The sequence below is a fragment of the Magnolia sinica genome, chromosome 1 (assembly GCF_029962835.1).
Source record: "Magnolia sinica isolate HGM2019 chromosome 1, MsV1, whole genome shotgun sequence".
Taxonomy (NCBI): domain Eukaryota; kingdom Viridiplantae; phylum Streptophyta; class Magnoliopsida; order Magnoliales; family Magnoliaceae; genus Magnolia; species Magnolia sinica.
The window spans coordinates 136,629,161-136,651,282 of NC_080573.1; the positions used below are offsets into that span (position 1 = coordinate 136,629,161).

Sequence of the window (22,122 nt, forward strand, 5' to 3'; positions counted from 1 at the left end):
AATTTGTCATGAAAGAAGTTACTGAGGAACTCCCGACATTACCAAACAGTTGCAACCTTAAACGAGGAAAAAGGCAGTCATTTTTACATTCTTTGCATTTACTCCCCTACAATTATCAATTTAAAAAAAAAAAAAAAACAATTTACTCTTTCTATAATTTTACAGGAGCATCCTAGCCTTTTCTCAAGATGATTTTGTGTATGTAGAAACATCAGTCACCATGGAAGATATCCTTGCAAGCTGCCCTCTTGAGTACGAATAATAAAAACTACCTAGTACGTGGCAGTTTACAGGTGAGATGTTCACCATCGATCATCTGTTGGTGGCAGCAAATTTGGCCGAGTGGTCAGTAGATCAGATGTCTCCGTCACCATCCTGCTGGCCATCAGCAGTTACTCTTGCCCCTCTGGCCATTTGGGCGCAGCCTTCCCCATGACCTTCGTACACATCTTCATACTGTTTTTCGCTGCCATGCTGTTGATTTTTCCGCCCTTGTTCCCGATCCATGGACTGCCCATGCGAGAAGTGATGCTCACCCTCTTCTGTTTCAGCCAAAAGAACTGGCATTGCATTAATCCTCAACCAAAAAAAGAAAGAAAAGTTAAAAAAATTAAAAATAAAAATAAAAATAAAGAATAGGGAGTTTTGCTTGTGAATCCAATCTCTGCTCAAAACTGCATCTACGGGTATTGTCAGCACATTCCATCTCAGGAATCATGTTAAAATGCTGATACTCGCAAGTGTGCCACATGGCAGCCCATTCTCGCATAAATCAGCCATTCTTTAGTGTTCATTGATTGCCTAAACTAACTACAGCTGCCTGAACGTGGGTACTAGGACCTTTCTAATGCCCCTAGATTTTTAACTAATTAATAATACACATTGATGTGCATTGAATAATGTAAAACCCTTGTTTTGGGGGTTGGGCCATGTGAAGAATGAAGTGACACAAAGCAGTGCATTTCAGAAGTTCCAGTAAAAGACCGGTGTTGTTGGGTGCGTGGTTTTGGTTTGATGAGGAAATGACCGCCCATTAGTCCATTGTTTGATAAGTGAGGAAATGACCATGTTGTCGATACCTTCAGTCCCCATATTGGGGGAACTATGCTCCAAACTGCAGTAACTTTAAAGGAGATTACTGCAATATGTGGGCTACTTGCTCATTGTGAACGCTACATTGCTACTACTAGGCAGAAGCCACACAACTAGTCTTTACTGAGCTGACAACATTTCATAATACCAAATTGCATCCAAACAGATTTTTGAACTTTCTAACCGTGAATGTAAGCCAACCTTTTGGATGCAATTTGGAAACTCTCTATTCCAATCACCAGTTCAATATATGGGACATGGGATATGGCAAATTTGTAATTATCACTTAGCATCCATGATGGGGGAATAGCCCTAAAAAAATTGGAGTTACATTCCTTACAAATCCAACTTGAAAGTAACATTGTTGTAATTTGGAGACCATTCCCTCAACATGAAACCCAGGTAGGTGACTGCAATTTGGTTAATCCATCAAGGTAATTCTCCCAATCACCACATCAAGAAATTTACTTCCACGTGCATGCCGGAAGCATGGCCAACATTGACAACAAAATCTGGTTAATCCAGCAATATGGAAAGAATAGCTTTCTTTTTCCAGAATTTAAAGGGAAAAATGATACATAATATATACAAGGCCAAAGGGCATTTTATGCTTGGTAAACATAAGGTTACAATAAAGAGTAAGCAGATGGGGGCCTATATGTATTTACCACTTTCGCCATCGGATGCATCTGCTAGCCTTGAAATGACATCAACCAGTGACTGCTCATGCTCCTGCAAGCACAACCAACATTCTCCAGTTTGTTCAACAGAGGAAGGGTGCGACATGGGTAAATGTTGAATAAGGGGCAGTTCTTACTTTCAGCACTTTCTTTGCCTTCTCAATCTCGAGAGGATCAGGATGACTTGAACCGAAGACCCTCTCCACCTGCTTGAATCACAAAGAAAAACAAAACAATGAATGAGCATGTTTGCACATGCTAAGTTGAATTGAGTTGCTCGCAATTTTTATTTTATTTTATTTACCTCCTTAATCAAAGTATCTGTATGAAGTATTTCGATATCATCTGAACACTTCTTCCCTATGCCATTTTGTGATAGTTGGAATTCTTTCTTGATCTGGACCTTGGAGCCTCCTCGCCCTCTGCCTGCACCCAGAGTGGCACTGCCACGACCCAGGGACTTCTTAGTCCCGCGCCCTGGACCACCACGGCCAGTTTGACGAAAGACACCTGGATCCTCACCTTCCCATCGGATGTCTTCAGGTGAAATCTGCCATTCATAAATTTTAAATTAAAATCAATTGCATATCTTTAATTTCATAAAGAGAGCTCATCAACCTCTGGCTGAGATTGATATACCCCAGTGGAATTAAAAGCAATTAGAATGAGCTACAACTAAACGGACTCTCCTCATCACCTCAGCTGAATCTCAGAACATGAAACTAGCTCGAATATTTCAAACTAAGCAATGACAAAGTCTTGGATCTGTTGATATTTTCAAAACCATAAAAAATATTATCGAGATGACATTCATCAGGCAAAGAAATTGAACACTTTTGTCCAAGTGGTGGTGGAGATTTGGTAAGGAACAAGAAGCTCTTTGGCAGGAAGTTATTGCCACTAAATACAGTGAATCAAATAGAGGTTAGTTTGAAAAACCCCCTAGCAATGACGGGTGGGCCTTCTCATAAGGCATGCATTTCACAATTGGGGGAGGTGCCAGAATTCACTGCTGGGAAATCTATGACCCAATAACTTGTAATTGGTCTCTAGATTTCCTCCCCTCTTTCTTTTTTTTTTTTTTTCAAGGATCCTTCTAGCACACAGGGAACAGGGTAGTCTGGTCTTTTAGCATTTTCCGTCGAAATCTGTGGGACTTCAAGATTGTTGATGGGTATGGAGCTCTTGGATGTGCTAAAGTAAACCTCCTGTTTTCCATATTGAGAAGGAAAACTGTGTTGGACCCCTAGTGCTAAAAGTTGCTTTTCTGTGAAGAATTTCTTCAGAGTGCTTTGCTTGATTGCGGATCACAATCCCCTGGGCAGAAGTTTGGGGTGGGGGACTTGCCCCATCCAGGTTGCAGCCTTTGTTTGGGCAAACACGACTAAAAGATCCTGAAAACGGAAAATATCCAAAAAGAGAAAGTCCACCCAGAAGACATGCTTCATGTGTAGGAATGACAAAGAATCAGAAGATCATCTCTATCTCGGACGTTAGTCAGTGGGTCATATTCAGTCATCCTTCTACAGGCTTTTCAATATTGCTTGGGCTCTTTATGGTTTGGTTTGCTTGTGAATCTCGTGGATGGATGGTTGGGTGAGCCCCTCAAGCCCCGAGGCAAGCAATTAACAAGGATGCTTCCCCACACTAACATGTGTATTTGGAATGTAGAATTTTATTTTATTTTTTGAAGATTTCTGTTTGAGCACAAGCCCAAGTAATGTCAAAAGGTTAAAATGTCCCTAACTAATTGAGGCTTGGTGGCAGACGAATTCAAAAGTCCCTAAAGCGAAAACTGCTCACAATTGATAAAGAGTAATCGACTATTTTCGAAGGGATCCCTAGAGAAATGTTCTTTATGACACTGAGAAGTGTTCACCCCTCTTAATTCACAATTGGTCAGCCAAGCAGATTGGAGATTTACTCTTCGAAAGACCCCATGGAGAACAGACCTATTACACAACAATCTTCAGTTTCCAACGGTTTATGTAGGAACATGAACTTACAGGCATTCACTATAACTGCAACTCAAAGCATACCTCTTTAATGTAGTCTTGAAGCCAATAATAACTCCAAGCCAGTATTTTCAGCATCGTTATCAATGGATGTATCGCATCCCTTGGGATACGGAAACATATTGGGCATCGCATCACATGGGGAAATACCGGATGTATCGCGTAATGTATCACTGTTTTGGGAAACATTGGAAAATTGGTCGAATTTTTCAATGAAGCTACAGGGAATATTAAAAAAGACGTCATTACATGCTTAGAAATCAAAAGATCACAAAAAAAACAAGTGCATGTAATGAGTTTCCTTTGTATTGGGGTCCTAGACAACACGTTGTCTAACAGAAGTGATGCAACTATATTAAAAATCAATTCGGCCAACACTCGTAAATGCTGCAAAATTAAGGCTAAACACACGCTGATCAATTCATTTTTTTTAATTACTACTTATTGATTTTTTTAATTAAAATTTCAAAATCCTCCATTCTGTAGGATTTTTCCATAACCTTAATTGCAATTTAAATGGAAAAAAAAAATGGATTTCCCCCAAATTCACAGATCGGAGGTTGAAATCCATGATTGAGAATGCAAATTATGCAAAATCATGAATTTCCATCTTAGTTCTAGTGATTCTGGGTGATTTACAATTTATTTTTTTTTAAGGATTAAAATCGAAAAAAATCTCACTGTTTGAAAATTGGGCCCACCAATTGTCTGATCTCGACTTTAGCACAAAAACCCCCTTGTTTCTCCAAAAAAAAAAAGGAAGAGAGTTGGTTGAAATCAAATTAGGAATGGAATGGATTAAAGGCAAGAGATTTTATTTATTTTTTTTTTTTTGGGGGGGGGGGGGTGGGGGGACCGAAAAATATAAGGGGGGATTTTGCAGCTAGAATCGATGAGTATCATCGATAACAAGAAGTTTTTAACTGTGATATCGTCAAACTATCACATTGTATCGATATACAATGCGATATTTGTGATATCCGGAAGTCCAATGATTTCCGAGCTGTTTTGTATCGGGCACACGCAGTAACAATGCTATTGGCCGATAATATCGATACTGCAAACACTGCACCAAGCTTTGCATGCCCGTCCTTATAGGAACTCAAGCATTGGAACTCCTAATATTTTAGGTTCTTCAACTTGAGTTTTCAAGTTTTCTTAAACAAATGGAAATTACGAGACACCTGCATCATCTAGAAGAATGGATATTAGCTACATAGAGTCATTCAGGAAAACACAAGGGTTGAAATATATGCGCGTGGGCAAATCAACAAACAACAATTATTCGGTTGAGCTTTATATCTGTCAATAACTATAGCAACCATGGAGTCAATGGGAAAGGAACTTGATCTTGAGCCAGTCAGGAAAATAGGGGGGTATTGAACTTTACCTCTTTGATATTGACCCATTCCCATGTCTCATTTGCTGTATTTATATCATAAACCAGAGCATGCAGACCCTGAAATTCATTTGAAAAGGATAAAGTAAGCTGCAGACCACGCCTAGAACTGACATCCTGAACAGTAAAATATGAATGCTCAAACAAACAAACCGTTGTAGGATTGTAGTCAGTTATAACAGCCTCATAGAAGTTGTTATCTTCGGGCCACCTTGTCATCACCTTCCGCCCAACTAGAGGATCAAAAGTTGCTGCTTCAGCAGGTTCATTCACCACAAAGGCGCCAGAGGTATCCCGATTCACGAGTTGGCCCCTTCCAGGTGGACATGTAGAAGGAAACTGTATGTATTTCGTTGAGGGTACACCAATCAAGATCTGGTCCTCTTAAAGTAAAGCATGAAGGAAAAGAGAAACAGAGGAAGGGAAACCTAATGCATATATCACTTTATAATTTTGATAAGATGGGAAACCCAATGCATATATCACTTTATAATTTTGATAAGACAGATTAATTCAAAATCTCTTACGTACTGATTTAGGCTTCTTGCTCTTGGCTCCTGGCACAGCTCCTCTTTTCACAACTGATGGTGACGGCTGCACAGAAGCTGCAAATGTTTGTGGCTGCAAAGCAGGGGATGGTGCACCTAATGATAGAGAAGGCACTGATTGCAATGTCTTTTGTTTCTTGCGAGATGCTGAAACAGTAGGACTGGGTATTGTGTCATGAACGGGCTGAGAAGCACTGGGGAAGCCAGCTTGGAGACCGCCAGCCTGTCTCCACTCCCTAATGGCATCAAAGAGATTCTGATTAAAATGTAGAAAAGCATAAAACTTAACATGGTGGAATATTTCTTTCTTTCTTCTTTTTTTCTTTTTTCTTTTTTCTTTTTTTTTTGATTGAATATTATTTAAGAACATGGTGGAATGTTTCTAATGAGTGATCCCAGAAAAATCATAAAGCTGGTTTCATAATATCAGACCTTATCCTCCGGATGATGTCATCTGCATTAACCCTGCCAAGAAGCTCTCGGTGTTCCTCATCAGATACTCTCAGCTCCTTTCTAAGTTCAGTTATCAAGCTTTCTTTTTCCTGAAGAAATTATATATCATAGTGTATCCATTGTGATGCCTCATGAAAAATCATCACAACTGTCAACTAGACAGTAATAATGCACAAGTGATGTTCAGATAAATACCCAAGTAATCGCATCAGATTGGGCTTTAAAGGCCCTCAGAACTGAACTGTATGCCTCTTGCTCGAGCTGGTGGATCTGGGTCTCCATATCGTTGTGTTTGATCCCTGGATATGGAGGAACACCCACAGCGGCAGTTCTTCCATTTCCTGTAACATGGCTTCCCCTTGAGACTCTATTCTGATGTGATGGAGGAAGATCATCATCTGTTCCTGCCATCATATAGGAAAGGAACACATCATGACTCAAACCATGGATATGGGCAGAAAATAAGTCTAACTTCTTGATGATGAAAGGAAGTCCTTCTGGTCCCATTCAAAGTGGCAGAAGATGAATGGTTGATCCATCTCACACAATTCAATGCATTATTATATTGGCTTCAGAGAAGAAAAGTCAGTGCCAATCCAATCAAGGCACCTGTATGTGCATTCTCAGCTTGCAAATTGAAACGCCTCATGAAAATTTACTTGCATGACAAGGTTGTCATGGCCAATCGGGGAGTCTCTCACAACACCAAGCCTCAAGGTCCCTACCTTCATTGGCAATTTGTTTATTTCAAGCAACTGAATTATGTTATGACTTTTCGGGTCTCTTTTGTGGTGTACCCTTAAGCATTTGGAATGCAACAATGAGTGCCAGTAATTTATCAGTTAGACCTTGTGAGGGGTATGCCATTGCACATCACAGACATCAACATTGCCTGCAACTGAATATGCATCCATGACACATTGTAAGACTGCTTTATGATATGTTAGTATAGATATCTTTAGCCTGGCTATTGCAACAGAGTCTATGTGATTACTTTTTCCTTATAAATTAGACTTTTAAAGCGTCACTTCAACAAGCTTGCTCCTTATCTTTTCTTTGTAAAATATGACATCTCTCCTTCCTTTGGCAGATGGGCCATCAATTATGTTTTGTTGCATTAGTATGTTCACACAATAGTGAAGAATCAAACTTTTGGATAAGGCCACATATAGCTTAAACAAGCAGTTTTTTTTTTTTTTTTTTTAAGTCCAGCCCAGCTTACTTATCTCCAAAAAACAAAACAAAACCAAAAAAAAAAAACAAAAATGAATGAGAGAAAAAAGGGTGCTAAAACTACTATATTCTAAAGAAACAAGAAATGGCAATCCTACACAAGCAACAGATGGTGCCAGCTTGGCTTTCCAAGAAAGCCGAATCAGAGTAAGACTATTGACATGTGATGGGGACATCCCGCGCATGCACGCACGCCGGGCCCCCTACGCACATACGCCAGAAGAAGGAGGGCCCCACCGTCGATCTAGCTTGATGACGACGTCTAGGGTGGGCCTCCTAGTTAGAAGACGAAGTTTAGTTCAAAAGAGTGGGCCCAATAGTCAAGTAAAGCCCATCATGGGATCTCATGATCGTGGCCCACTAGTCGGATTGATCTCATATTTTAGGTCTTGTTTATTTATATTATTTAGAACATCATGAACGCTTTAAATTTCTTTGTTTGGTTTTTATTTTAGTTTACTTCATCGCCAAGTAATAGGTTGCGCACATGGCGCGAGTGTTGGGGTATAAGGTTTTCCTATAAACAGGCACCCCTGGTAGTTCTTTGAGTCATTGAAGTTGAATAAAAATTCCTTCGTGGTTTTTCTGCTCTCTGAGCTTTTGAGTTGTAGAAAAATTAAAGTGGGTGCGAAGCCCTCCCTTTTCGAAGGGTTAACTACCGTTGTGCAAAGCCACATTTATCTCAATCCGCCCCTCCATCTTATTTCATCCATCCCACAACCATATTCGCGCCAAATCCGTTTATTTTGTAGTTGTTCATCCCTCTACAGCCAGTTTTTAGAATCCGGCCCTGCAGGAAGGCTGAAACTTCAACGAAGCACCACGCCGAGACCGTAGCTCGGATCGACGTGAGATTTGGAGGTTTTGCAGCCCAAGCCTAGCCGACCAGGGCCAAGGAGCCGATTTGGAAAGGCGGGCCTTCATCGCACGTGCGCCCAGCCCACATGCGCACGTGCGTCAGCCCCGGGGCACCGTCTGCACCCGGAGACTATTTCTGGGACAGGTTTTTCTCTTGTTTTTCTATTTTCATCCCTAATTTTATAAACCCTAAACCTAGATTGCCCTAAATCCCCAATTTCTATCTCTTTTCTCACCCTAGGGTTCCTTGATTTGAAATTGGTGAATTCCTTGGATTAGGGATTGATTGTCATGCATGTGTGGATGATTTCTATTTCCCTTTTGGGTATTGTTTGGTTCATAATTTTTATTGATACAGCCCTAACGTGTGTAAGCCTAAACCCACATAGATTCCCCTTAATTGAATATTTGGACTTTTGTGTGGGATATGGAATTTGTGTAATTGTTTATGCCTATGTGATCTTAAGCCTGAAATCTTGCACATCATATCTGAATTTCATGTCCTGCATCAACATGTGTCCCACTGACCAAAGCAAAAGAGGAATGCAAAACCCCAGAACCCCTAATCCACAATAAAGCTAAAGCCATTAATTTTGTGCCCGAAGAACTTCAACAATTCATGCTCCCATTGACTTGTCTGCAATGCATGCCCTAGACATCAAATTCCCCTTCGGGGCTAAGATGCAATAGTTGTCCACAGGTGCAGGGTGGGGTTGGCATGTGTGTTGTGCTGGGAATCATGTATCAATAGTTGTGTGTGTGTGTGTTACTTTTTATTTTTATTATTTATTTATTTATTTTCGAGCAAGATGGGACCCGATCCTGTTGCCATCTAAGTGGTGTTGGTAATCATGTATTAGTGGGTTCCCTGCTCATGTAGCCAACTGCTCAAACATAACATTTGGTGTGTGTGGGTGGTACTTCGTGCTACACAACTTTCCTGGTAAGTGCCCTTTCACATATGGTTCGAAGTATCACCTTTGCTCCACCACTTACCTGGGACCAAAAACTAACACAAGTAGTCTGAAACAAGGCAAGTTAGTATACTAAGTCTAGAAAATATTTAAAAATTTTAAAAATATACAATTAGAAATTTTAGAATAATAAATAAATTCCCACAAAATTAAACCTAGATAACTTCGGATAAATTTTTTTAAACCCAAATGCATACAAATTCCCAATAAACAGATTAAACCACATAAAATTCACATAAATTAGGTTCACATTGTATGCATATTTGGGTTATGGAGCCCTAAAAAGATTGAATAGTCAATAACACACGTAATCACACATGTCGGATCGAACCCATATTATTGTCATCTCTACGATGTTGTCCTCCATGACCTCATCTAAAAAACATATGATAGTAACTCCCGCGTTCACCTTGAGAGGCCACATATTGTTGTTAAGCTCCTCCAATACAAACTAAACCAAACTTAACATGACTGAGGATAACATATTGAAACCCTAATGCAAACAAATTGTAAATGAACACGTGAAAACCACACACAAGTTTCACACAACTTATGTTAACATAGTAATGCAGGGGCATTTTTTCACACCGGGCTTGAGTGGGGTGGCCTATGGGATGCAGGGGCTCACTCGAGGTGTGCAACCCGTGTGAGGCGGGCCCCACCCATGTGACGAGGGTGGCTCGTGTGAGGTGGAACCCATGTAAAGTGGGGCCCACGAGGGGGGTCCAGCCGAGGCCCTAACCCATGGGATGTGGGGGCCTAGGCTACGAGATAAAGGGATTGATTCGCCATGCTCTATCAGTTCGAGCTTTTAGAGCAAATGATTAATTGTCCTGCATCAAAGTGGTATTAGAGTGGAAGGTCTTGTGTTTGAGACTCCTCACCGGAGGTTATTAATGCAGGGACATTTTTTCACACCAGGCTTGAGTAGGGTGGCCTGTGGGATGCAGGGGCATACTCGAGGTGGGCAGCCCATGTGAGGCGGAACCCATGTGAAGTGGGAGCCCCGTGGGGGGGGGGGGGGGCTATGAGATAAAGGGATTGATTCGCCATGCTCTATCAGTTCGAGCTTTTTGAGCAAGTGGTTAATTGTCCTACATCACATAGCCTACATATATGGTTTGGGTTATGACTAAGCCCTAACAAGATAACACATGGAATTGCATGTCAACTCAAACCCATTAGTATCTTCCTTCATATGATACCATCCTTCATGTCCTCATCTGAAGAACATCACCATCATCGTTATCATCATCTAAGCCTTATACTGACTAATCAGGGTTGGCCACATGAATCATGTTCCACCATTCCATTATATTAAAGAGAGCCATAACTTCAGATCATAGGTCATCAAGTCTTTCTTACTACCTCCACCCACGTCATTTTGGGCATTCCCCTTGCCCTTTTAGAGTCTACAACTCACACCAACTCACTCCTAATCGGCGTAGTTCTTAGTCTCCATTGCACATGACCAAACGATCCGGGTCTCTTTTTTTTTGCGAATGATCATCTAAGCCTACTTTCCCCTCATCTTATTACCTATTGGTGCGACTCCTAAGTTCCCTCAAATGCATTCATTGCTAATTCTATCCTTCCCCCATCTTGCCATTCATCCATCTCAACATCCTCAGTTCAGCTACACTCATCCTGTGAACATGTTGCTCCTTAACTACCCAACATTTTGCCCATAAAACATGGTTGCTCTTATAGCTATCCTATAAAATTTCCTCTTAGTTTGAGCAATACACAACAATCACATAAAACTCCCGAGGATGGGCAACTCCCTCCTCAATCTCTCCACTATCATGACTTATTGAGCCAAGATATCGAAAGTGATCATTTTGGAAAACTTCTCTTGGCAATCTTGACTAATTCCTCGTTTGCACTCTTCTTGTTACTAAAATTGTAGTCCTGTTTTAGTGCAACTAATTTTAAATCCTTTAGGTTCTAAAGCACCCTCTTCGTATCTGTGTCCTCCCTCGTCTTGTCAATCAAAACTATGTCATCTACAAACAACATGCACCATGGAATCCCTTAGTACAAATGCCTCGTTAACTCATTCATAACCAAGGCGAATGGTATGGGCTCAATCTCGACCCCCAGTCCCGGCCTATAGTAATTGGGAACTCACTTGTATCTCCACTAGTAGCCCTTGCATTTATTACCACCCCCACATACATGTCCTTAATCATGTCGACATATTCTCTTGAGACTCCACTTTTTCGCAACACCCACCAAATTAACTCTTTAGGGACCCTATCATATGCTTTCTCTAAGTCAATAACAACTATGTCAAGATCCTTCCACCTCTCCTTATATTTCCCCATCAACTATCTAAGTAGGAAAATAGCTTTAGTGGTAGACCTCTCTGGCATGAAACATATTCGTCGTGTGCCTTGGTCTTTTTGCTCAATCAGTCTCCCATGGTTTCATGGTATGGCTCATAAGTATAATGCCACGATAAATAGTGCAGCTCTGTATGTCTCGCTTCTTACAAGTAGTTACCACAATACTTTTCTTTCATTTATCTGACATTTTCTTCAATCTTAAAATCTTGTTGAACAACTTCATAAACCAAAATAATCCAGTATCTCCCATGCACTTCCAACTTCCACGCCTCTATTGGTATACCATCTAGTCAGAGAGCCATTCCTACTTTCATCTTTCTCTAAGCTTCTTTTACTTCAGATATCCTAATCCTAAGAAAGTATCTACAATCTCTGATATGATTATAGTTTATGGTTCCTTCTATCCCTATACTCTCAAAGTGGTTATCATTTTAAAAGTCTTGAAAGTAACTTCTCCACCTACCATTGATCTCACTGCCCTTGACTAGTAACCCTCTGTTCATCGCTCTTAATGCATCGAACATGATATGGGTCATTAAACTTCCCCTCTCTTACCTTTTCAAGCTTTCCCACCTTCACCTTGAGAGGCCTCATACTACCGTTGCATATAAGCTCCACCAACTCCAAATTGGTTCTCAACAAATATCCCATAAGCTCCATATGAGACTCCAAATGCCATCTATTCACCAGCCTTGATACTATGGGTGCAGTGCCACACCATCCGAAGCTAGGATATTAATCTTCATTATCATTATCATCTGCATAGCTCCGGCCCCAACTAAGACATGTCTCACCCCGTCCATATCATCTACCCAGATGCTATCTCCACCATGATCAGGTGCATCTCCCTCAAAATCATCACACCAGCTTCACTGCTAACACTACAACCACCACTAGAACCAATATATTAGCGTTACTACCACGGGGACTGCATTGTCATCGTCGTTGTCATCAAATTGTCGATGGCTACGACTATGAGGCACCAACAGCAGTGGTTGCACTATCTCTACTCGGCACTACAGGCCCCACCAATCTTGTCTGAGTCTAGCTTACATGTCTACATCCATGTTGTTAAGAAAAGTTTGTTTGAAAAAGTAGGCTATTCTCTGTACAATCCATCACTAATAAATCATTATTTTTCAAATACGATCCAAATTAATTGTATCATAGAATTGATTTTCTTCTGCTACCTCTGATTAGTCATCTGCAATCTCATTATATCATGGAGAGAAAAATCAATTTTTCCAGCTTTGCAGATGTCAGCCAATTTCTTGACTTTATATATATATATATATATATACTTGCACTCACACACCCCACACGCGCCCGCACACTCGCACCACAATGGGTGCTCAAACCCATGACCTCATGTTGAAACTCTTGTGAGTCTACCACTGGGCCATAAGATGGCAAAGCCGATTTCTTGACTTAAGTTGTTTTACCATGATAAAGGGACTATACTAAAACGATAAATATATACCTTCTTTAGCAAAACCCCCCAAAAGGGTCGCTTCTCTACAAGCTTGTAACGCAAATTCTGAACAATGAACATATTTTCTTCAAAAAGATGGCAACGGACAACCCATAATCCATTTTTGCCTCCCCCACAAGCTTTATAATCAAGAAAGTGATGTGAAATGGTGGCTTCGGGAAATGCACAAATTTATTTACTCATGTCTCATTGTGCCACTGCCAACTCAGACATATTTGAGACAAGTTGGAACAAGTATGGAGGTCTGTTTAGTCGGCGAGTGTATCATCCCAGCCAAGACAAAGTGAAAATGACTCAATTGAGACCAAGTTTATCTAACAAAATGTAAACCATGCTTCCATGAACACACTTGGCTTAGAAGAGGAAAAAGAAGAAAACAAAAATATCATGTTGGGGATTAATAATGGGCGGGTCCACGTTGGCATGTATATATTGTGGGGTCAATGTGAGCCAGTATCGTGGCTGACAACTAGCTCCAATAGCCCGGGTAAATGAGAAAGGCTTATGTCTGGCAACAACCGATCGTAAAACTTTTGCCAATTAACATGTAAGAGGCAACCCCAAATTGCTAGGAGGAATGCTTAGATGATGATAATGATAACAAAATAAATTTTAAAAATCCAGGTAAAATAGGCAGGTCCATGTATGGCGGTAGCCAATCGTAAAACTTTGCTAATTTCGCATTTAAAAGCCAACCCCATATTGCCAAGGGAAACACTTGGGGCCTGTTTGGATTGCGAATTACAGCCATAATTTATTGTAGAGGTGTAATGATTACGAATTACAATACGTGTCTCATTAAAAATAGGTAATTTGAGTGACAATTCTCATTAAAAATTGCAATGATGATACTTTTACGTTAGTGAAATGTCAAATTAACTAGAAAAATACACTAATGTGCGCGTTTTGTAACGCCCATGAGAAAAAATTGAATTTGAGAGAGAGATTTCGTATCTCATCTCTATCTCTTATCCAAACCTAATCCTCATCTCATATCTTATTTCTATCCCTAATCCTTTTCTATTTTATATCTCTAACTCTCACCGTAACTATCAACCTCTCAAATGAGCCTTTCCTTTTATGGAAGGTGTTGTAAGAGGACTTCTAATCCAACTCAAGTATTAACAAAAAAGCACCCTACGTACAACTAAGAGAGAGAGAGAGAGAGAGAGAGAGAGAGAGAGGATTTTGGAGAGCTTAGATTCGGTAAGTTTATTGTCCTTATTTCATTATTTTTTATACATTTAATATAATTTAACTCGATCTATGCAATAAACAGTGTGGATCGGCCTCACATTCATTGCATTGATCTATGGATAGATATGATGTAAAGACGATGGAAAGCTACAATTACATGCAAAGTTTCTCGTCACAGAGATCGACTTATGTACATCTGTTCGAATCAAATTAGATCTGTACAGATCATATGATCCCTAAGGCCAAAATATACAAGGGCCCTAACTTCCAGATCAATTTGACCATTAGATGGGGCCACACTAGTCAAATCTGGAAGTATTTAATAAGGAAAACTCATATTTCTGCACAAGTGTTTATATCTAGAGGTGTACACGAGTCGAGCCAAGCCGAGCTTTGTCAAGCTCGTGCTCGACTCGGACAACTCAAGTCTCAGCTCGTGCTCGACTCGACTCGGCCTTCGAGCTTGGAACAACAGCTCATGCTCGACTCGGCCAGTAGATCGGTCCAAGCCGAGCCAAGTTCGAGCCAAGTTCAAGCTGAGTTTTCGGATGTGTTCCGCTACTCGAACGAACGCTACTCGCCGGAAAAAATGGAGAGAGTGGAGGAGAGGACTCACTTTGGAAGAGGAGATCGTCCGGACAAACGTTGGAAGAAAGAATGTCGTCGGGTGGGGAAGAACGGCGAGCGTATTGGGTGAACGGATGGCTGATTTAGGCGAAAGAGGGAGAAATGGGTTAGGGTCGGGCGATTTGGGCAAAAGGGAGGGAGAAATGGGTTAGGGTTGCTTGGTTGGGCGGGTAGGGTCGGGCAAATGAGGGTTTTTTTTAAAAAAAAACCCTTATATATTGACTTAAAACTCGATCCGAGTCCAGTCCGAGCCAAGTCAAGCTCAATACCGAATCGAGCCGAGTCAAGCTAGGTCCAACTCAGACTCGACTCGAAATATTCCGAGCTCCCAAAAAAAGGCTCGACTCGAATCGAACAGAGTTTTGATCCGGGTCGTATCGAGCTTTTTCGAGCCAAGTCGAGCGAGTTACTGAGCTAACTCTGCTCGTGTATAGCTCTATTTACATCGCTTAGCGTAGAAAGTCAAGATGGGCCATTGGTGTATGTGTGATTAGATCCACTTCATTCATCTAATGTGTAGAAACAAAATATGCCAAGACCTCAAGAATCTAGATGATCCAATCATCCAATGGGCCACCCCAATCAATCATTTGTCATTCAATTTCAGAATCTAGATGTAAATAAGCATATAAATTGTTCATATTGGTAAATCCATAAGTCTTCTCTGGTGTTTGATCATGGAGTGGGCAATGATGGGTGTAGATCTGCCTAAATTGGTTAAATTACATCCCCAACAATCTGTGTACCTTAAAATGCATTTTCTTGATTCGTCGGCATCAAATCGAAGGTTGTCTGAATAGAATTTTCAAATATCTGAATTTTAATAATTTAATTTAATGAATATATTATTTCAATTATTTGGTCATTTAGGATTTGGCCACCGAGGATGATAATCAAAGGCGAGATGAATAACAATGTTGTGGATATAATTAATGGGATTTCTGAATTCAAATCAATCTGATTATCTTGTGGATTCTTCACTAGTAGACCCAGGTGAGTAATCTTATTGTGTCTCATGTTCATTATAATTAAAATAAATTATTTGTGATTGTTTGATTGATTGATTTACTGATTGGAGTATTTTGTTACGATGTTGTTGATTTAACTATTGTGAATGTATGCAATAGTAAATCACATGCTAATATTTGTCAAATTGCATGAATTATGATAATTGTACGTTAAATTCACATATGAATGTTCTGATCAAGATAAGTAACTATGTCAGTTATGAAAATAATGCTTTCATACATCATTCATCATACAAACACATTGCATTGTCAATCCTGGGGGCCCTCCCTAGAAGAAACGTCGATCCGGGTAGATTGTTACCAGATGTGGGCTATGCCCAAGCCTACCGGAAGGTGGAAGCCTACCCAACGGGTGGATGCGGGTTGATGATCTACAACCCAAGCAGATGGACGATTGTCCAATCTGATGCATTCATACAAAATTTGCATCGATATCATTGTGCATAATTTGTTTCTATTATATCTTAATTTCAATAAACATGAACCATGCTGGGTTTTCTTACTAAGCTTGGCTAGCTTACATTTTAATTAGTGAAAAAACCATACAAATGAGCAGTTAGTTGATGAGTTGACGCATGAATAAGAAGTTGTGGCTAAACAGGTGCACGAGCCGCATCTATCAAAAGATGAATTGACCACATTTAGACCGTTCCTAATTATTTAATTAGAATTTTACTTGTTAGGATAGTATGATTCATATATAATGAATGATGGTATTAGTTATAGGATTTTAAGCATTTGCTTGATTTTATTTAATTGAATTGTTCTAGGTCAGTAGCAAGTACTCATTAGTAAGTTGTATTAACTGATGAATGGTGCCTAATTTATGTTGATTGAATGTTAATGGATGTTTAGAATGGACAAATGTTGATGCTTAAATCATTTTGTGTGAACGATTATGAATGGACCTAATTGGAATGTAAACTGAATATTATTTTTGCCTTGAATAATCATATGATGGAATGAATTAAGTACATAATGTACAAGTTACGACTCGAAATTCATGTCTAAGGGTGCACACTCTATACTCAAATTTCGAGGCGTGACACGTTTGAATAAGAGATTTCCATTGCAATACAAGGAAAATATTATAACGATTACAAATTACTTGTCTCTTATTTCATCTGCATTTGCTGTCAAATTACATGTTTAAACATTGTAAAATCAGGCATGCGCGCACACACACACATCATCCAGGCCTTTAGATGATGATAATGGCATTACAGGTGTATTGGCAAAAAGAGTGGGCCATTTTGCCCTTTATATTCGGAATTTTCTCCCTTTATCTTGATTTTTCAATAAATTTAATCATTGTTTGCTCAAAAAATTAGCCAAAGAACTTCCACAAAAATCGGTGAACCATACGAGCTTGCTTTCCCATTGAAATTAAACTAACTCTAAAGTGAGTCCAAGAAAGTCTTTGATGGGGGCATCATAGGACCTACTCGAGTGTACCAGATACAGAGACAACCACCCACATCAGCGCAGCTTTCTTTGTGGATGGGAGATGAGTTCCAGATGGGGCACGTCGGGCCATTTTGAAGACCCCACATGCATTGGGCGTACATCAAGGAGACCCCACTTTGGAATGATGCATGTGAGCTACTTAGGAGACCGTTTTAGTCATATGATTTCTATTTCGTGTCAATCTGACCGTTGAATTTTGTCGATCAGGCCATTGGGCCACCAGATCTTTCAAATCTAGGCCCCTTGGACTCTAATCTTACTTTCTTTATGTTTTTTTTTTATTTTTACGATTTATTTGATGGTTGAGATTGATAATAAATGTTTAAGTTTTCTTATTTTGGGTGATGGGCCACTTAAGTGAGTGGCATAGTTGTAATTATTCTGAATTTTTTATTATAAAAGCACGAGGGGTGGAGTTTCAACACTAGTGGTGTTATTGAGAAGAAAGACAAAAGAGAGAAGCTTTCTTGTGTGAAGGAATTTTCCGACTTGTGTTTTAGGGTTTGTGAGAAACACTCCCTTCCAATTGAATTGTGAGAGGGTATAAGATTGTTTGGTGGTAGATTCCCCAAGGTACATCATTTCTCTTTCTCTTTTTCGAAAGGTATTTTTCTTCTTACATTGTTCTTCTCTCTTTTTCAAAAGGTATTCTTCTTCTTCTCGTCTTCCTCTTTTCTTTTCCATTACAACCTTCTAAACCCTAGATCCCTTGAATCCCTAAGGGACTATTTGATTTTTAATTTCCGTGGTAAATACAGGGAAATAAGTAATTATGACTTACTCCACCTATTTGAAATTGGCCAAGAATTACGTTTTCAAATTCGGTCCATAAAAATCATGTTATTGCCGATTTAAATGTGGGCCCCATAATGATATATGTGACTAATCCACACCATCCATCCTTTTTAACAGCACCTTTTAAGGCATGAGTCCAAAAATGAGGCAAATCCAAAGCTCAAGTGGACCACACCTTAGGGAACAATGATCATAAAGACGTCAACGGTTGAAAGTTGTTTTCTCCCTAGGGCCCACATTGATGTTTATTTGTCATCCAACCTATTCATAAGGTCACACAGTCATGGATAAAGGGGAAACAAAAATATCAACCTGATCCAAAGCTTTAGGGTCCTCAAGAAGCTTTCAATGGGGGGAGTTCAATTCCCATTGTTTCCTGTGGTGGTCCACTTGAGCTTTGGATCTACCTCATTTTTTGGCTCATGCCCTAAAATGAGCTGGCTAAAGGGATGGCCGGTGTGGATAAGACACACATCATGGCGGGCCCCACGATTTAACGTTTTCTCCTCGGGTGACGTGAAGAGTGCTATAAATGAAGAAGGTAGCTGTCAACATCACCTTAGAAATCCAACCGGAAATACAAAGGTAAATAATTATTACCCATTTACCTTGAATTACCACTGTAATTAGAAAATCAAACAGCCCCTAAAAACCTCATTCCTAAATTTCCATCCATGAATCCAAAACCCTAATCAAAATCTGAATTTTTTATTTTATTTTTGTGAAACTTTCCCCAAACCAGAATTTTGCTTACATCATTATCTATCCATGTGGTTGTTGCACTACCCACGCTAGATTGGAAGTCCCTACTTCCAAGTGGGGCACTCTTGAACTATTTTATATTTTCATGCACTGCGTATGTAAAAACCTAAGATATTCATGTTATAAATCTGAATTTTTGAACCTATTATGAGGATATGCTTCATTTTATATGCTGATTGCTGAAATTAATGTGTAATTGATCTCCCATCTTGCATCAGTCTTACAAACTAAGGTAGTTTCAGTTCTTTGTTCTTCTAGATGATACAAAAATCTCAACGTGAACATCACAAGAGGGAAGAAAACAGGCTTCAGCTGTCACTTCCCTCACGAAACTCTTGAAGTTTAAGCCACAACCCTAGAGGCAGAACATAGTTGACTTCTCTAGAGCATGTTTGGCTGGACATGAAACTCACAGTGACAAATCTCATCTCAGCAATTTCTCACCAATGGGAATTTCTCCAGATTTTGACTTTTTCTGGCGATATTATCCAGAATTTCTCCAGATTTTTCTCACTGAAAATAAAATATTAAATAATATTATTACAAATTACTAAATAATTCTAAATTTTCAAATATATAGGTATAGATGAATTCTTTTAACATTTAGAAAAAAATTACCTTAAAATAGCTCAAATATCACAATAAAATTAACAATTTCATGACATTTTAAAAATATCATGATATCGTCGCAAATAACATCATCTGATCAATTTTTCACGGTAAATATCCGCGACGCTGGTCACAGTGGTGAAACTTCAAGCAAAGAGATATGCTCTCTTCTCAAGTCATGAGCATATTGTTTCCAGTAGCACTTGAAACAATGCGCCCATGATCCAGGGTGGAAGTGTGCCATTCTTAGGATTCAAGCTCAGAAGCAAGCGCCAGCAAAGCAGCCTAAATGCGACATACACAAAATCAGGATTTCATGGACAGACATCCAAACATAGCGTTAAATATCCTTTCTTTTGTGTTTAGTACCAATATCAAACCAAAAGGAGAACTTCAATTCCTTCATTACACCCCAAAACCTTCAGAAATACGTCCACCCATCGTCAGTATACATAAAAAGGGAAAAAAGCAAAAAAGAAAAACCCTGGCTGTTATTTGCGTCCAAAGACAATTCCACCTCAATTAGGTCAAAGCCGCAACAACAGACCACTTCTGCTGCAAATTTACAGAGATTTCCCCTAAAAAGAACCACTCCATCTGAAAACCCTAACCCTAATTACCAAAAAAAAGGCTCAAAACCCTAATTTCCCCAATCTCCTCCGCACTCCAGCAGACTAAACTCACTCCACAATTCCAGTAACAGAATGTTTCTCTGGCTAAAGAAGGTGATAGAAAGTTCACCAAAACTGCCCTAATTCACAAAAAGAAATGGAAAACCCTTAACGGAGGAAACCGAATCGGCGAAAGAGATCAAAGTAACTCACCGCTGCTGTCGGAGGGATCGTAGTCCATCGCCAGATTCACCAGATCGAATCCAAACCCTAGAGTCCACTGCGAGAATCTTGAAAAGATGAGAAGAGATACAGAGAGAGGGTTTTCTAGTCGCGGAAGCAGCGATGGATTGAAGACGAAAAGATCGGCGATTTATTTCGAGGGTTTTCCAAGAGTGGTCGAGGAGAAGCCTACGTGGCGCTGAAACACGCTGTTCGAGTGAGAACTCGAAGCTGCATAGAGGCGATTTATTGGCATTGAAGCGAAAAACCAAGAGAGAGAGAATGGAGCCGTAGTTAGCGAAATGTGCGACAGGAATGGAAACATCCCGGACTCGATAGCCGTTTTATTGCGCCCTCTATTCAATTTATATTTCGTTTGAGTTCCGGAATCGTATGTTTCCGATTCCGAGGGGATATTTATACGGTGATCCTCATCGCGTACCGTACTGTTTGCTGATGCGAAGGACCACGTGCGCGTAGGTGCGCGTGACGCACGGTTGAATGATTCAAAACGTTCATATGGTGGATCATCTCACCTTGGAGGTGGGACCTCCAATCGTCTCCCACATTAAAATATTTCCTATTTTCGTTTGGATATTGCCCGTCCGATTAGCTATAATTTTGTGGGCCATCAACCAAAGAGTTATTAAAGATTTTTTGACGTAGCCCCCATCTTTTGTGTGTCTCATGGATCCACGGTGTGGATCACCAGAAAATGTCCCCATATGTACAAGAATCACGGCTGTCAGCAAACTGTTCTATTTCCTAATCCTACACGTGTCCCGGTGTGAAAGCACGTTTGCGCAGCTATACGATTTTATTTTTATTTTTTTTTCACCGACACACAGCAACATGTACTCGAACACATAACCCCGTGTTGAAACTCATGTGAGTGTACCGCCGAGCCTTGAGTTAGGACCCAAGCCATATGATCTATGGCGGCGGCGATACAAGCGAGGCTGTCATTACATACGTGTTGTCTGTACCTTAAATCAAACCACCCAATTAGTTGGTGCTTTGCTCATCAGGTGAAAAGGGAGAAACCAACGATCCAACGTTTGTGATACATGTATAGGCTGATTGATAAAAAAATGAGCTTGATTTCCTACCATAAGGCATATATATGGGCAAACCTGCCACAAGGCATATGGGTCAACCTGATTAATGGACTACATATCTCACAAGCGCCGGATGTCGTTGCCTACCGGGAGTATAGAATTCTTGATGGCACTCGTTTTTTAAAAGGCTTTTTGTGCTGCCATTTTAAGTTATTGGATCTAAGTTAAGTTTCAATGATCCAAACCATTGAGACATCGAGTCTTATTTAAACTGTAATGGAGTGTCTATCCTTATTGCTGTCATTTCTAGTAAGAATCAATTACAATAAGTTATGTGTGATATATATATACATATATATATATATAGAGAGAGAGAGAGAGATTGGTGCGGTGTATTTGAAGGTCTACACATATGTATGAAGATGATTTTTTTTTACAATACAGCTGGAGCACGTTAAATAATGTCATGTCATTGTTTAAGTGGTTGATGGAAGACCAATCGTGAAGAAGCGGTTACAAGACAGATGACATAAGAAAAAACAGAGAAAGGTATGAAGTGTCGAGCGGTTATAGTAACCATCAAAACGTGGGAAGGATCTAGATGACAGGATTAAGATTATAAATAGCAATGGAATTCAACAAAGCAATGTTTAC

At 39.9% G+C, this 22,122-nt stretch overlaps 1 protein-coding gene across 4 annotated transcripts; it reads right to left on the reverse strand.

Annotated features, from left to right (window-relative positions):
• Window positions 1–38: 38 nt before the first annotated feature.
• On the reverse strand, window positions 39–20,574 carry LOC131219671 (protein EMSY-LIKE 3-like). Of its 4 annotated transcripts, none has more exons than XM_058214869.1 (10): window positions 20,402–20,574; window positions 6,383–6,585; window positions 6,167–6,276; window positions 5,718–5,970; window positions 5,340–5,525; window positions 5,178–5,246; window positions 2,077–2,322; window positions 1,910–1,978; window positions 1,761–1,824; window positions 39–560 (listed from the first exon to the last, which is right to left on the reverse strand). In XM_058214869.1, the coding sequence occupies exons 1-10, from the start codon at window positions 20,427–20,429 to the stop codon at window positions 355–357; spliced, it is 1,434 nt and encodes a 477-aa protein (XP_058070852.1). In that variant the 5' UTR covers window positions 20,430–20,574; the 3' UTR covers window positions 39–354. The 4 variants fall into 4 exon arrangements, with proteins under 4 accessions (XP_058070852.1, XP_058070854.1, XP_058070853.1 ...); XM_058214871.1 differs by having other exon boundaries at window positions 39–539; window positions 6,383–6,591; XM_058214870.1 differs by having other exon boundaries at window positions 39–542; window positions 6,383–6,591.
• Between the last annotated feature and the right edge of the window lie 1,548 nt (window positions 20,575–22,122).

Coding starts and splice junctions, on each gene's coding strand:
- LOC131219671 (XM_058214868.1), bottom strand. CDS start 20,429: ATGGACTACGATCCCTCCGACAGCAGCG. Junction 5,247..5,339: donor CTGACTACAATCCTACAACG/GTTTGTTTGTTT, acceptor AATGAATTTCAG/GGTCTGCATGCTCTGGTTTA. Junction 561..1,760: donor TGCATCCGATGGCGAAAGTG/GTAAATACATAT, acceptor ATGCAATGCCAG/TTCTTTTGGCTGAAACAGAA.